Source organism: Pinus tabuliformis, chromosome 7, assembly GCF_031772625.1.
Source record: "Pinus tabuliformis cultivar Carrire ecotype Pingquan chromosome 7, CPIR1, whole genome shotgun sequence".
NCBI lineage: Eukaryota > Viridiplantae > Streptophyta > Pinopsida > Pinales > Pinaceae > Pinus > Pinus tabuliformis.
This window is the reverse complement of record NC_142293.1, coordinates 533,382,787-533,399,742: the sequence shown is the minus strand read 5'-3', so window position 1 is coordinate 533,399,742 and position 16,956 is coordinate 533,382,787. Positions and strand designations below refer to the sequence as shown.

Genomic DNA, 16,956 nt, shown 5'->3' with positions numbered 1-16,956 from the left:
TTATTTTAGGGTTTATAATATTGATGTTAGGGTTTATATACCTTGGTTTCATAATTGTAATCCCTTAGGTTTATTATTCCCTTGGGTTTATAATATAAATCCTTTGGGTTTATTTATATAAGGGTTCATATTCCTAGGGTTCAATATTATTCAATAATAGTTAACCATAATCAATCATGGTCAACCATGGTCCAATGTCCCATTGTGACAAGGATCGTCTCAATATGAAAATCAACCGTGCTCAACCATGTTTATTTTAGTATTTTTAATATTTATCTTAGGGTTTTTATACCTTGGGTTTATAATATTAGTCCCTTTAGTTTAATATTATTCCCTTGGGTTCATAATCCCTTGGGGTTTTAGTATTAATCCCTTGGGTTTATTATTCCTTTGGGTTTATAATATCAATCCCTTGGGTTTATTATTCCCTTAGGTTTATAATATCAATCATGGTAAACCATTGTCAACCATGGTCAATCATGGGGTTTTACTATTAATCCCTTGGGTTTATTTTTCCCTTGGGTTCATAATATCAATCCCTTGGGTTTATTATTAACTTGGTTTTATAATATCAATCATGGTCAACCATGGTCAACCATAACCAACCATGGTCAACCATGGTGGGATGTCGCATTGTGACAAAAATTGTCTCCATATAAAAATCATGGACAATCATGGTCAGGCATGGTTGATCATGGTCAACCATTTTTTATAGAATCAAACCTGGTCAACCATGTTCAATCGTAGAAAACCATGGTCAATCTTGGGTTTTTAGTATTACTCCCAATGGTTTGTTATTCCCTTGGGTCAAACATGGTGGATCATAGTCAACCATGGTCAATCATGCTCAAATGTCGCTTTATGACCAAGCTTGTTGCAATATGAAATTCAACCATGATCCAACATCACATTGTGGCAAAGAATTAATTATTAACATTATTAATGATTATGATGTAAAAATGAATTAATTTTTATTATTTTTATTTTATTAATTAATATTCATATTATTATTATTTACCACCATTTAATTAAACAAATATTATTATTGTTTAATAATAATTAACTATTTAATTATTATTTATTCATTTTTATTAGTAAAATAATAATAATAATCATAATATTATTAAAACATATAAAATACAAATACAAATATTTATATTTTTTCTAAACAGAAGAGTAAATCTTTTTTATTTCTTTTTATAAAATAAATAATTATTTATTTACATTTTATAAAAAATGAGTAATAAATTATTATTATTGTTAATTAATATTACCAACATTATTATCAATTAATAATAATAATAATAATAATAATAATAATTATTATTATTATTATTATATAATATAGTATTATTATTATTATATTATTATCAGTTATTATTATTATTAATTAATATTACGGCATATAGAGAGGACTTTATCGTTGTAGAAAGAACCATAGAAACGACAAAACCCATGATCTTTTTTCATTCTCAGTACAAGGTCTCACTCCTTGCCTATCAGGGAGATGTATATCCAAAGGGAATTATCGTTGGGAAGGGAAAGTGGTTGACATTGTATCTCCACGACCGGAGCTTCTTATTTCAGAAGGCAAATTGATCAAGGTCGATCAGCCATTAACGAATAACCGTGTAGAAAGAGTCTAATCTGTGGTATGCTTTTATGGGAATTGCCTACAATAATTACACAATGGGTGATGGTCTCCGCTCAGTTTCTTTCCTCCCCCTCGAGCAAGCTCTCAGGGTCAGGTACCTCCTCACCTTCCAACATACTGCAGCGTAAATATATAAGAATATTGTTGTTATTATTTATAAAATTATTAATAATCATAAATACTTGGTTTTTTAAAAAATACACATAATAATTATTAATGTAGTTGACATAGACATACCAATTATATTGGAAAATGTGATTGTATATATACTTTATATATGCCTATGGGCGTAGGTAAATATGATGCTAGTATAAATTTTCGAAATCTACAATGATAAATATAAAAATATTTTTGAAAAAAGGAAAAGCAAAACGGTGAACAACAAAATGCATGGCAACAAATTTCATATTAATCCAAGAAATGTAGTAACATCGTTGAACTAAGTTAAAAGAGCAAGACAAATCTTGAACGACAAAAGACAACATCAAAAAAGTTATCATATAGAAGTTTTACATGACATCTATGTCCCAGCTAAAACTCTAAGTGAAAAAGCTAATCCAAGAAATATAGCTATTAGCCATAAATTTTAAAATGTTAAACATATTGGTGGAATCAACATATATTTATCGTTGCACAGGACCTATCAAAAATTAAAAAGATAAAATCCTTCGCAATCCAAATATTTCCAACTTTACATTCTAGAAAATATTTAGATAAATCAAGAATTAAATCATTATAAGCGTATGTCAAATTAATAGTTAAAAATACAAATAAACAATATTACCGAGTTGACGAAGGAACAGTAGAAATGAATTTCATAAAGTAGGACACAAATGATCTCAAATGGTCTTTTCCAGAAAATTAATAAAAACCTAAATGTTTGAACAACTTCACAAATTAAAGTTCCTCCGTCATAGTCCCTTAAGGCTTAGAGATTTTAAGATTTTATAGCAGTGCAAAAAAAATATAAAAAAATTCCTGATAGGACTTGAAATTTTTTTTTTTTACTTTGCTAGACTCAAGTAAAATTAAGATTTTAACCCACCATTTCAAATAAATAAGATTTTCCCAATCAATATTAAATGAATTTTTAGGATTTTATAATAATAAAAAAAAAATTGATAGGATTTTTATTTTTTTATTTTGTGTACCTAAGTTAAGATAAGTTTTCTAAAACGTTTTAAACAAAAACTATTTTCGAAACTAATTTTAAACAAGGGCTATATAGTAACTAGTACTTGTTGCTTAGCTTAAATATAGTTTAATTAAACTAAAACACAATGCACATAAAAATTTCATAACAAAAATAAAACAATTAATTAAACACTTTATTGTTGAATGTCATCACCAAAAAATAAAAAATGCTATTAACATATATATATATATATATATATATATATATATATATATATATATATATATATATATATATATATACACACGTGTGTATTTTATATAATTTTATGTGTTTTATTTTTTATTAATATATATAATTTTATAATTAAATTTATTGAAATATGTTTTTAATATAATAATAAGTCATCTTAAATTGAAAATATGGAGGAAAAAAATAAAAGTCAAGAAAATGGAGTAATAGAAAAAATTAAAAAAATAAAAATAAAAGAATTAAATAAAAAGGAAATAAAATAAAAAATAAAAAATTAGGAAGTAATAGAAATGAAAATTACTAAACAACCCATAATAAGACCTCAATCAATCACCTTACAAATAAATAAATTTAAATAATAATAAAAATAACAAAAATTTAGTACTATGAGTAAACTACATAATTTTTTTTGTCAAATACAAATTAATACAAATTCAAAACAAAACAAAAATATAATGATATTTTAAAAACTTTTTTAGATAAAACATATAATACACGAAAATATAATCATATTCATATGCTACTGCAGCGTTCTTTGGACACAAGCCTCTCCATATACACCCAAACATTGTTTCAAAAATCAAAATATCAAACTGTACACTTTATCAAGCCTACGATTACAGTGAGTACACCAAACTAGCAGATGAGTAGATCGGGCATTAATGCCTGCAACCATGCCATTTATTAGAAGGATGACCTGAATTTTGTTATAATTTTTGGACCAAATTTCAAAATGAACGCATTCAATCTGAACCTTTTTTTTTTTTCAAGACAAAAAAGCTAGAATATATTATATGAGAGATATAAGAGTCAAAAACATGTTTACACCTGACATTGACCCAAAATACATATGGTCAAAAGGGATCAGCATGAGAGCATATCCAGCTAATAATAGCAGAATCTAACCAAGATATATAGGCCTAGGAGATCCCCAAAGTATCAAGATTCGAAAATCCTAGAGTGACACTATAGGAAAAAATCGCCAACCAGACACACAATAAATACATAAGCAGAAGACATGAGAATAAGGAATCCGCTGAGAAAGAAGACATGAAGCGGCACCAAAAAAGATCCAAGGAAAACCAGAGAAACAAATATAAGCAAACCTAGAAGTCCGGGAGAGCAAATTCTTGGATATAAAAGATTTCCCCATCAGAGAAAATCTGCAAAAACCATAAACCTGGAGCAGATTGAAGGCCCAATTTAGATAGAGAATCAGCTTGCATATTTTTGTCCCTACAGATGTGACTAATAGAACTTCCGACCAGGCAGCCCCAGAAAAAGTTGATCCTATCCATCCAGCCAATCAGGTGAGGCACTAAAATGTGATTTTTTCTTGAGACGAAATCGACCATAACTTTCGAATCTCCAAATACCGAGACCTGCTGAATATCAAGAAAGAGGCAGAATTTTAAGAGTCCAGCAAGAGCCATAGCCTCCGCTTTACTGTTGGAGCCTATCCCTCCATTCCAGTGAATGGAGAAATGAGTGTTTTCATTTATCATAATGAGAAAGCCACAACCACAAGATCCCTGCTGTTCAGCTCCGTCAAAGAACGCCTTAGGGAAAGATGAGCACTCCTTTGTTTGACCAGCGTAGGCCACCTTTTTTTGACTGATAGACTTCTGCGGGAGGGCTTCAAAAGCAGCTGCAATTTTAACGATGATTTCCGAGCAGGTGGATTTAGTGCCATTGAAGATATTGCTGTTGCGCCACTTCCAAATGCTCCACAAGGAAAGGATGAAGATCCTTCTCCATGATTCCTTCTGCTCGCTACACCATAGGATCATTTCATAAATTGAAGCATGCGCCATGTGCTGAATTCCATACCCAAGCTCCAAAGCCTGCCATATTTGCTTCGATTTTTTGCATTTTAAGAATAAGTGAACATTACTTTCCCCCTCTGATCTGCATAATGAACATAGACCTGGCCCGTGCCATCCTCTTTTCATTAAATTCTCCCATGTTAAATTTCTGTTGTGAAAGGCAAGCCAAGCAAAAAGGATCATTTTCGAAGGGCAGCCATCCTTCCAGAAAATCTGAGGGAAAATAGGATTGCGAGAAATTTGCTTCGAGACAACTATATGTTGGTAAACCTCTTTAACTCTCACTACATTCATTTCTTTCGAAAGATTCCATGTAAGATAATCAGAATCCACAGAACGAAAAATGCCACAGTTTCTAAGACCCGTCCTAATGCAATCCCATTGAAGTGCAATCTCCTGAGGCATTTGCAGAACGTCTGCATCTTTCCACAGAGGAATGGGGCCCTGCCAGCCAGCTATCAAACTATCCCAATAGAAAAGACCTCTTCTATGAAAGAAATTCAGTAAAGACTCAGGTATATTAACCTCCTCAGCGCCGCTTTTGAACTGATCCTTACCAATAAGAATCTTACTACCAGATTGAAAATGCCAGATTAAATTCTTCAAGAAATATGTTTCAATCTTGCGAAAGCTAAGCCAAATTGAAGACCCATATGAGGCACCAATCATACCTTTTCTGTACCAGAACGGTAAGCTCTTCCTTCCTAAGTATTTCATCTGAATCATGTTACTCCATGGACCCTCACCATGAATAGCTCTCCACAGCGACTTGCACAATAGGGCCTTTCCGAATGAGCGCATATCAATCAAACCCCAACCTCCCATACTTTTTGGTAAAGAGATACTGGCTAGCTTTGTGAGATGGTATTTCCTCCTATCTGCTTGACCACCCCAAATAAAGTTAGCTGATAACCTATTCATGCTTTTAATAATACTCGCTGGGAGTAAAAATAAATGCGCCCAGTAAACCGCGAGTTGATTTAATACTGATTGCACCAGAATCACTCTACCCGCCAAGGAGAGGCATCTGAATTCCCAAGTTGAACTTCTCCTGTAGAATCTATCCAGGATCCAATTCTAATCAGATTTTGGGTAACCATTAGCTTTAATCTGAAAGCCCAAGTACTTAATGCCACAACTAATAGCTTGCGCATTTATTCCAAACAGCTCAGATAACCATTCAACAGCTTCTTGATTTATATCATTGTGATAGATTGTTGACTTCTCATTGTTAACTTGCAAACCTGTAGCCTTTTAGAAGTTTTTTATGATTTCATAGAAACATATCCAAGTGACCCTGCAAAACAAGCCGAATAAGAAGATATTATCAACAAATAAATTGTGTGAGATTGAAATATTTTTGCAGGATTTTAGGGGGCGACATATGTTTTCGTTGACAGCCTTATTGATATGCAGGCTAAGAGTGTTCATCGCTATAATAAATAAAAGCGGGGAGAGGGGACATCCTTGACGCAGACCCCTCTCCGCATGGAAGAAAGGGGATGGAATTCCATTAATGATGATTGCATAGTCCACAGGTTCAACGCATGCCATGATCCAGTTGATCATATTGGTTCTCAAGCCAATTCTTGCGAGCAAACACCTGATGAAGCCCCAATCTAGGCAGTCGTATGCCTTCCAGAGGTCGATTTTGAGAATAATCACGTCACATTTTTTTGAATGAATAGCATACAGGGCCTCTTGAGTACTTGCAATTGCATCATGAATGTTTCTTCCTTTTAGAAAACCGTGCTGCTCCTTTGATAGGAATTCTGAAAAAACTCCTTTGATTCTCTCAGCTATGATCTTTGAAACAATCTTGTAGGAGATGTTACATAGCGAAATCGGCCTAAAATCCTTGAAATATTTTGCATCCCCCTTTTTGGGAATGAGCGCTATATTGGTGGAGGAGAGTTTTTGATTGATACTGCCCGCCATTCTGGTGCCTTCTACCATCCGCAACAGGTCATCTTTGATGATTTCGAAGAAATGAATGAGGAACTCTATCGTCCAGCCATCTGGACCGGGACTCTTGTCCCTTTTGAAGGATTTCATAATGGCAAGCAGCTCTTCCTCTGAAACTGGCTGGAAAATTTGATCATTTAAATCACCATCAAACATCCGTGGAAACAGATCAATTCCCCATAAGATATCCTGAATTTTGCATTTATTCGTTCTTTTATACTGATTTTTGAAATATGCCACCGCCTCATTTGCAATATCCTGCTGGGAAAAAAGGAAGCCTCCCTTACCGTCACTGATTTTCCATATCGAATTTTTTTCCCTTCTGGAGTTGGCGAAGTTATGGAAAAATTTTGAGTTTCTGTCTCCTTCTTTCATCCATATCGCTCTACTTTTTAACCTCCAGAAAGTTTCTTCTTGTTTCAAAATCATCAATTTCTTCTTTTGAAGACCCTTAATTCGACATCTCATTTCAAAAGACAAGGAATCATAAGCCATGGAGTCCGCAACACTGTCTAGCTCCTTTTGAATTTCCCGGAGATCTTTTTTATTCGCTTGCCTTTTCTGAAACTGCCATTCTTTTACAACCTTCCGGATTGATTCCATCTTATCACTGAAAGTCATTAAGGTAGGAAAAGATTTTGAAAATGACATCTCGTTCCACGCTTTTGATACAGTGCTATTAAATTTCGGATCCTCTAAACTTTGCTTGTTGAATTTAAAAGAGAAGCCTTTTCTAAAACCCTTATCCCTCCACCCTAGTATGATCTGACGATGATCAGAAATGAAAACATTTTCGATTGTTGAAAAAGGCATGCCCAGGATGTCGATTAAGCTGGCATGAAGGATAAATCTGTCGATTCTCTTAGCAATGTAAGCCTTCTCAATCCTTCCATTTTCCCAAGTTGGAAGGATTTTGGGAGGGAGAATGTCAATAAAATTTCTGCTTAGGAGCTCGTTCTTAATCTTGGCTGCAATAGGATCCTGTTTCTTATTGATGCCCCAGATTTCATCCATGTTAAATGTGATATTTAGGTCACCTGCAATCAATAAAGATTCAACATCAAAAAATTTCTGAAGTGAAGAGACTTTCCCAAAATGATGATCTGTTCTTGTATGGAGTATATATGTTCAATATATTAATAGGACATTTTTTCCCCCTTATATGAGAAAAAATGAGAATGCCTGCAATGTAGCTATAGGCTTTAGCGTTTATCTAATGTGGATCCCATAACACCGCTAAACCACCAGATAGGCCTATAGCCTCTACAGCTGAAATGTGCCAGAGGGGAAACCATTTTCTGAAGTAGGACACTGTTACAGATGTTGCATGCATGGTCTCTTGTATTAATATGATTTTGGGGTTTGCCGAAAAAAAGAAGTTCTTTAAGGCCAAAATTTTCAGGTCTGCTCCGAGACCTCTAATATTAACCAATAAAATGAAATTCATTTCGAAGGTGATCTGGCCTTTCTTGCTCTAAGAGGCCTATCATCAGACATATCAATAATTGGAATGTCGATCAGAGAAATATTTCTGATACTACTGTCAGAACCGACTCCCCTCCCCCTGAAATGCCTACTGCCCTGAAATTTAAGTTTATGCATGTTGCAGATTTAGAAATATCTCAAAATTTGATAGTAAGTAAGAAGTTAATTGTTTGACTCACCTCTGACTCTCAAATTTTGACATATTCCGAAATATAACCATCTATTTATCGAAATTATCAACTTTACAAATATATACAATTTCTTAATAATATTATCTATCTAATAATCATAATATTTTCAATTATTTCATTTCACTCATATTCATCAAATTTTCCATAATAATATTAACAAACCTAACTCCTATAATATTTTCCTTGATCTAAATGCTAAAATCATTAATTATTTTACTTTACACATGTTCATCAAATTTCCCATAAGAATATTAACGAAAGTAACTTACATAACATCTTACTTAATCTACCTTATACAAGAGAGCCAATTAATTTACTGGATAAAAGAAAGCCAATCATTATTTGAAAACTCAAACTCGGTATTTCTATATTTTTTATGAGAAACTAACCCAGTGTTCCTAGATCCAGCCATTGGAATAGATTAGAAGAGCTAAAGGTTCCTCTCGAGTTGAGAGCTGTCGCTATAAGGTTATACGAGAATGTAATTGCCAAGCTAAAGAGCAATGAAGGGTGGTCGAAAGATATTAAGTGTAACATCGGAGTTAAACAAGGTTGCCCCCTCTCCCCTACCCTATTTGGCATTTACATCGATAAGCTCGAAGGCTATTTAGAGGAAGCAGGATGTGATGGCACGATCTTAGCTGGGATAGTCGTCATCCTTCTTCTTTATGCTGATGATATTGTTCTTTTGGCAAGGTGCCCATCTGATCTTAATAAGCAACTCAGGCTTCTTAAGGATTTATGCTCTACCATGGGTATGACTGTTAACACTGACAAAACAAAAGTTATGATTATCAAATCCAAGAAGGACACTTACGCTAATTTTATGTATGACAATAATAACTTGGAGGAAGTGTATTCTTACAAGTACCTAGGAATTGATATTCATCACAAGCTCAACTGGAACCATAGCATTGAGAAAAGGATTAATGGGGGGTGGAAAGCTTACTATGGTCTTGAAAATAATTGTAAAATTGCAAACCTTGTAATGTGGGATAAAAAGAAGTTCCTCTTTGAAACTTTAGTCACTCCTGTTATCTTATATGGCTGTGAGGTTTGGGGTTGCAGCATCTCCAGAGAATCATGGAGAAAGATTGAGCAAATCCAGAAGCGTTTTATAACTTATAACCTGAAAATTAAAAGTAATACACCCTATCCTATTCTCCTTATAGAAGCAGGTCTTTCCCCTATTGAGAGCCTAGCTATGCTTAGGTTTCTGTTGTACAAGCACAAAATCAGTAACATAAACGATCATAGACTTCCTAAGCTAGCTTTAAATTCTAGCCAAAACCACCTAAGGCTCAATCGAGGGTGGCATAAAGACACAAGGGCCTGGTTAAACTATTGGGAGATCAACGAAAATGATGCATTGCAAAACATAAATAACATTAAAGATATTGTTACTTCTAAGTTCAAAGAAAAAATGTGGTGTGAGAAAGACTTAGCGGCTAAAAGAAAATTAAGTTATTATAAGAAGGTCATCAACCCCACCCTAGAAGATCAAAAGTATCTCTCTATTTTAACTAGCTCAAAGAAGAAAATTAATATAGCAAAGATTAGAACGAATTCTCATGAGCTCCATAGTGAAACAGGTCATTGGGCAGTTCCTAAAACGCCATGGACGGAAAGGATCTGCCATATATGTAAGAATAGGAACATTGAGGATGAAAACCACTTCCTCTTAGAGTGCCCCGCGTATAACCACATTAGATCTCAGTTTCACAATCTTTGTTACAATACTGACCTTCCTAGCCTTTTACAATGTCAAAATTATAGTGAGCTCGGGAGGCTTCTCTCCAAGCTTTTTGAGCATAGGAATAAAATCTTAAATCAAAATAGATAATTTGTTTCTTTAGGTCCGATAGACCATTATTTGGTCTCAGCGGACGTTAACCATCATCATCATCATCATCATCACTGATTAAAGTTTTTCCACAACATTTCCACATAGGCACGTAGTTAAGCTTGCTTAGCAATCACAATAACCTAGCAAAGTAACCTCTTATACAAGTCCAATCACTTCGTTGCTTGGAGAAAACAAACCCACTATTCTCGGAGAAAATAACTTCGTAATGGGGTAACCTGGATATATGAAACAAGTAACTCACCCATACTTCCAGAAGCGTCGCTCCCTCCATAAAATGTAACATGCGGCTACCACTTCTGGCAGTCTTAGCACAAAACATGACATCATTGCAGCTCCCAACATCAAGTTCTTCATTAAAGCCATTTCTCTATGTACTTAAAAACCCTTCAAACTCTTCCCGTACAACGAACATGTACTATGACTGCTATATTTGTACAGGGTAGGGTTAGCTTCAACTATTGACATTAAGTAAAATGCACCAACACCTTCCATATTAACGAGGCTTCAAAGATGGTTTAGTGCGGGCGAGGCGAATTTAAAATCACAGGTAATAAATTATGTATATGGATTTTCTATCGAAGTATCTGCAAAAAAAACCAATCCAGTGTAATATAAGTAATCCATTTGCAGGAGAGGCACATGCAACCACTCTGACTTATTGCAATTGAATTGAGATATCTGCATGTGGTTGATTGGAGAAGGAAAAGAAAGCGTGCAACAAAAGCATTCAGAGAGTTATATTCGCCACAACGCTTGCCCGTCTGCGCTGCCTGCTTTTAGGCGGAGCGCTCGATGCCGGCATCGATTTTTGCCCCCTTGAAACGTGGGTCTTGATGAGCTACTTGTCTCTCCAAATTCCAATATTTAATTTCAAGACTAGTCAATATTTAATTTAAAGAGTAGTTAAGAAGGCTATAATTTGGTTTGAAAATAATAGAAATTTTAGAAGATTTTGATCAAATTTGGAAGAAATTTTTGGAAATCTAAAGTATATGGGTTAAAATTGAAGATTTAAATGCCTATAATTCTTAATAATATTGAATCTATTTTCAACTTAAAAAATAATTCATCATATTTTTTTCAAAATTTTCTCAACAAATTCCTTTAAAAAAACTTTTGTTATCTAGACGAAATTGTAGCTCCGTGGACAACGCCTCTCTTTGTGGTTTGTTTATATGACACATGCAAGTGTACGGAATCTGTATTTGCCGTGGAAGTACAATATGTGTACTTAATTTAATTTCTAAAGCATAGATGCCTCGTACAAAGTCCACGCTTGGCCGCATAGAGGCATCTCGGGTAAGCAGGACTTTGAAAGAACTTGTAGAATTTGTGCAACATGTTAAATTAGCTGGCTTACTGTTTATATTATACAGCATTTAGAATAATCAATAATTTATAGATACTACAACTAGTAAGTGTTTCTATTACGAGCAATTTAGTATACGGCCTCAACAGTGCAGCGTTTAGAATAATTAATAAATCATACATACTATAACTAGTAAGTTTGTATTACGAGCAGTTATGTGGGAAGGTAGAAAAAATTATACTTATAAGATTTATGTATATTTTAGTTTATAGGATATTTAAAAAAAAATTAATTTGGTTTGATTATGTATATAGTTTGAGTGGGCTTAATGGTTGAGAGCATGTATTTCCTCTTAAGAAATCATATGTTCAAAACTAGCGAGGTAGATTATGTATGCCTTCGTAAATTTAATAGTCAAATTGTTGCACCATCACAAAGATAAAACATAACAATCCTAATGTACAATGTAGATAATTTAGTCTCCTATACAAAAACTTAAATTGTCACTCTATCAACATCTAATACTATAAATGAAATAAAACATAACAATCCTAATGTCCAATGTAGATAATTTGGTCTCCTAACAAAGATAAAACATAACAATCCTAATGTCCAATGTAGATAGTTTGGTCTCCTATACAAAAACTTAAAGTTGTCACTCTATCATCATCTAATACTATAAATGGAATAAAACATAACAATCCTAATGTCCAATGTAGATAATTTGGTCTGCTATACAAAAACTTGAACATAACAATCCTAATGTCCAATGTAGATAATTTGGTCTGCTATACAAAAAATTGAACGCTCAAAAAAGTTGTTACTCTATGATCATCTAATACTATAAACGAAAAAAAAAGTAATTCATCTAACATAAAATGAATAGGAGTGTAATGTTTTGCATAAAAATTATTTTCCCTAGCATATTGGGAGAGTGTAATGTATGATAAAACATAACAATCCTAATATCCAATGTAGATAGTTTGGTCTCCTATACAAAAACTTGAACGCTCAAACAAGTTGTTACTCTATCATCATCTCATATTATAAATGAAAAAAAAAAATATTTCATCTAACATAAAATGAATAAGAGTGTAATGTTTTGCATAAAAACTATTTTTATTAACATATTGGATAAAAAAGATTTTTGTCAAAATATTATGTATCTCGTTGAAAATAACTTTCCTGCCACACACCATAAGGACAAAACTTCTTGTCATGCAAAAAAAAAATGTATTCATGTGAAATGTCTTGAAGTAAAGATTTTATTTTTTTTAATCAAAGTTGCAATGTGTTGCAACAGAAAATCTTTGTTGTGATATGGTGTTTCATGAAGGGAACACTTTGATTGTGAATTGGTCCCAAGAAAAAATTTGAAGATCTAATGATGGGAAATTTATCTGATAGATAGCAAAATAAAAAAAATAAAAAAATTTCTCAAAAAAATCATTGTGAAAAAATATAGTTGAATAACCTATGACATGAAGTTAAACTTTCAAATGTGATCGATTTAAAGAGATGGAAATATCTTGAAAATGTATCACATTGTCGAAAAGGGAAAATTGAGGTGACGTGGGGTTTTACGGTTAAAAATGTTTTAAGTTCAAAACATTATAAAGGAATAAATTTTTGGAAATGAAAAAAAAACGAAGTTAAAAAAAAAAAATCTAATTCTTCAAATTTCTCTCTTGCACAAAATTGAGATAGTTCAGGAGACATGACGAGAAGAGATTTTGGTCCAACCACGAATTTTTTTTCCAAAATACAATATGTCACATGAAAAATAAGATGAGATACCATATGTTACAAGAATGCAAATTTTAAAAAAAATATGAAATGTTGTAAAGATAAATTTAGATCCATACAATACATTGCAAGAAAGAATTTTTTTCCAATATACAATACAAAAATATAAAATGTTAAAGAAAATAAAAACTTCTAAAGCATGTGAAATGCGCCCCAAGAAACCAAAACAATGTGTGAAATGCCCCAAGGAAAAACAAAACAATGTGCGAAACGCCATGACCAGAAAGTGATAAAGTGTGAAATGACATAATAATAATAAATAAAAAAATCCAAAAGAAATGAAACATGGCAAAGACACACAAGTCCAAAGAATGTGAAACAAAACAGGGAAAACCAAAAAAGTTTTATACATCACATCTCAACAAAAATATCTTTCATATAATATATCCCACCATCACAAAGTATTCCTTATATGATCTATTATATGAAAAATAAAATCACTGCAATTTACAAATTGAAAAACCATACCTTATAAAGTGAAAATATTGTTGATTAAAAAATAGAAAATTGTATCACACCAAAGTGAAATCTTTTACAAAATATTAAAAAGAAAAAATTCAAACAAAAATTTTAAAAATCTCTAAGAAGACAATTTTGATTTTATCAAAAGAAAAACTCCAAGGAAAAAATACTTTTAAAACCTAAATGATATACATCGCATTATTATATTATGATATAAGAAGTGGTACCAAAAATTATTTCACAAACTACTTTAAATAAGTTATTATTGTGTTAAAATAGTGAGATTATCTTAAAAGAAACGTCATCTATTTATTTATTTAGTTATAATATTATAGCATATTATATCTACATAAAGTATTTAACTTTTTTAGTGTGTAAAAATATATTTGGTTATACATATTAAGGTTAGTAATATATAAATGATATTGTTTAGTAAATGTGTCATACTACATTAGTGTGTGAGATATTAAAAATAGTAATATTGAAAAATATCATATTTATATATAATTTTTAAAATCTTTATTTTTATTATCAATTTTTTTTAATTTTTATCTTAATAGAAAGTTATGGAATTTTTATATGCTTAATATAATTGTATATTTTTAATATTGTTCATCAAGATTTATTTTATCATTTTAAAATGTTATTTAAATGAGATACATTAATAATATGTTTTCAATATTATTTTAAAATGTAATTAATTTAAGTGGCTCTAAAAATGGTTAGAAACCAAAATAACTTAGAAATCAAAGTCTCCGGATTGAAGTGAAACAAGAATTAGGTTGTAGTGATCATCGTCCTGATTCCAATGATGTAAACGACACTCAAATCGAGTTTGTATGCTCAAGAAGTTCGTGGTCAAAGTTTTGGTCAAACTAGGTCAAGTGGCACCCACTAATGAGGCAACAATTTGGAATTTCCATGTGTATGGAATTCGGAGGTCAAGAAGGGCGAATTTGTCGCCTAGTTAATTTTCCCAAATGGCTAGTTTGTTTCTAACAATCCAAAAAATATATTCAAAAACGGGGGTGGTGGGTTTCCACCCCTGCCAATGGTTATGTTAAATATATAATAAAACGAGTGGGCAGGTCACCACCAGCGGACTCGCCTAAGCCACAAGCACCAACCATATGATATAAATATAAAGTGGAGTCGGTGGGGGTTGAACCAGCGAAGCCCGATGGGCCAGCCCACCACTCGTGTGGCTCAAAGTGGCATTACACCAATAATACAACGACACCAACAAACAATATGTAACCACCAAAATATTCGGTGCAAAAATTTAACAACACACCAAACTGTTAAGTGATTGTGGGTGGGGTTTGACGCCGGGCCTCGCTCACCCAAGTCGACCACTACACCAACGGCCCAACGCGCCATTCCATTGAATAATTCGTCACCCAAAACGTATTTAACCTCATACATTCTCATTTATCGGGCAATGGAGGAGTGAAGGCCAACTAAAGGAACTTGAAGTTGCATGGAACCACACCCAATTGGCACGTATTTCGAGATAATATATTCAAGGGGAATATTCCCTAGAATATTCTCTCATTTACTGAGGAGTCTAAAAGATTCCCTGAGGGTTGATTTTTCACAATCACAAAAACATGTTAGCTTCATACTCAAAAGAACCAAAATTTCGCAGGGAACACGATGGTGTGGTATATTTCCCCATCTGAGAAATATAAATTCAGGAAGCCAGGAACAAGGAATTTTTGCAGAATCTTATGGAATCTAAAAGATTCCCTTGGAGGTCGATTTTTTACAGAGGCAGAATGATGCCAACTTTATAGTAATTTTTCACAAAATTTTGCAAGGAGCATAGTGGTGTGCTCATAATATTCATCCAAGTAGTAGAGTTTTTGGCCATCTTCAGGTAGGAATCTTTGGGGGAATCTTCGATATTCCCGAGCATCCAGAATTTGACGGTGTCATAAAGGGAAAATTTTATAGTCCTTTGACATGATTTCACGCCACAAATTCAACGGTGTAGTCCAGTTCATCAACTGAGCTTTGCATTTTTCAGCTATCCCTAAAAGTGGAGGTATATGATGCAGATATGTCATGCTTGTCTTCTAATTTGTTGAGATGATGTTTTGTTGTCGAGATCCTTCTTACTATTATGCTGAAAGGATGCTTATATGCTATGTCATGTGAGAATTTATTAGCTTGTCATGTTGAAGGAGGGTCATTTGAGTGAGATATGGAGAACATCTCGTGGAGAGACATGCCACTCTAGTTGAGAGAATTTATCCTTGTAATGATAAAGAATGTGTTATGTACTCATCATCATCTTACATCATTAATGAAGTGATCTCCCCACTCTTAACACTAGGGCCCGAAGACATAATCCACACTGCGCGAACTCTGGTATCAATGTGTTTTGTCTTCTTAATTTGATGGTTGTCATTATGTTTCATCTTATTTACAATATGCAAATGTGGTTGTTTTATGCTCTTTGATATGAAATTCTATTAACATCACATAAGTAAGGGATCTTGGTTAATTTCGATAGTTGAAGAGATTCAGATCAAGTTTTGTATTAGAACGGTCTTCTCGCTGATGTGAATTGTGAGTGTGAATGATTTAATGTGCAAAAAGAAGGAAAGTGGAGAACAACAAATATCTCTACGAGGACCTCCTCAGGATGGCACGAATGGTGGACATAATGAATGTAGATTATGAGGAGAATATGGCAAGAGTAGAACAAGAGAAAGAAAGAGAAGAGGATGATGCTCCATCTACCCCCTTGAGTGAACATTCATCTTCTCATCATTCAGATGAGGAGATCAATCAAAGCGTTCAAGCAGAGAATGTTGAATTGAGGAGGCTTCTACGAGAAGAGAAAGAGAAGCATAAATTTTAGTTTCAGTTACGAGCCATAGAAGAAGCCTTGGAATAATTGAAGCACAGTGAAAGCTTAATGAATCCATCATCACCTATTCCAGAATCAACAGTTGAGGTAAACAATGTTGATCATTATTCAGTTTCATTTTCACGT

At 33.1% G+C, this 16,956-nt stretch overlaps 1 protein-coding gene across 1 annotated transcript; it reads right to left on the bottom strand.

The window, feature by feature from the left end:
* Positions 1-4,147: 4,147 nt before the first annotated feature.
* LOC149248411 (uncharacterized) lies at positions 4,148-7,846 on the bottom strand. Its single transcript, XM_089449732.1, has 2 exons — positions 6,346-7,846; positions 4,148-5,745 (listed from the first exon to the last, which is right to left on the bottom strand). The coding sequence occupies exons 1-2, from the start codon at positions 7,844-7,846 to the stop codon at positions 4,148-4,150; spliced, it is 3,099 nt and encodes a 1,032-aa protein (XP_089305858.1).
* Between the last annotated feature and the right edge of the window lie 9,110 nt (positions 7,847-16,956).

What these genes read in the sequence shown, in the direction of transcription:
- LOC149248411 (XM_089449732.1), bottom strand. Translation starts at nt 7,846, where the DNA reads ATGGATGAAATCTGGGGCATCAATAAGAAACAGGATCCTATTGCAGCC. An exon ending in TTTCTTCCATGCGGAGAGGG is followed by an intron (nt 5,746 to 6,345) that starts GTCTGCGTCAAG and finishes GTGGTCAAGCAG; the next exon opens with ATAGGAGGAAATACCATCTC.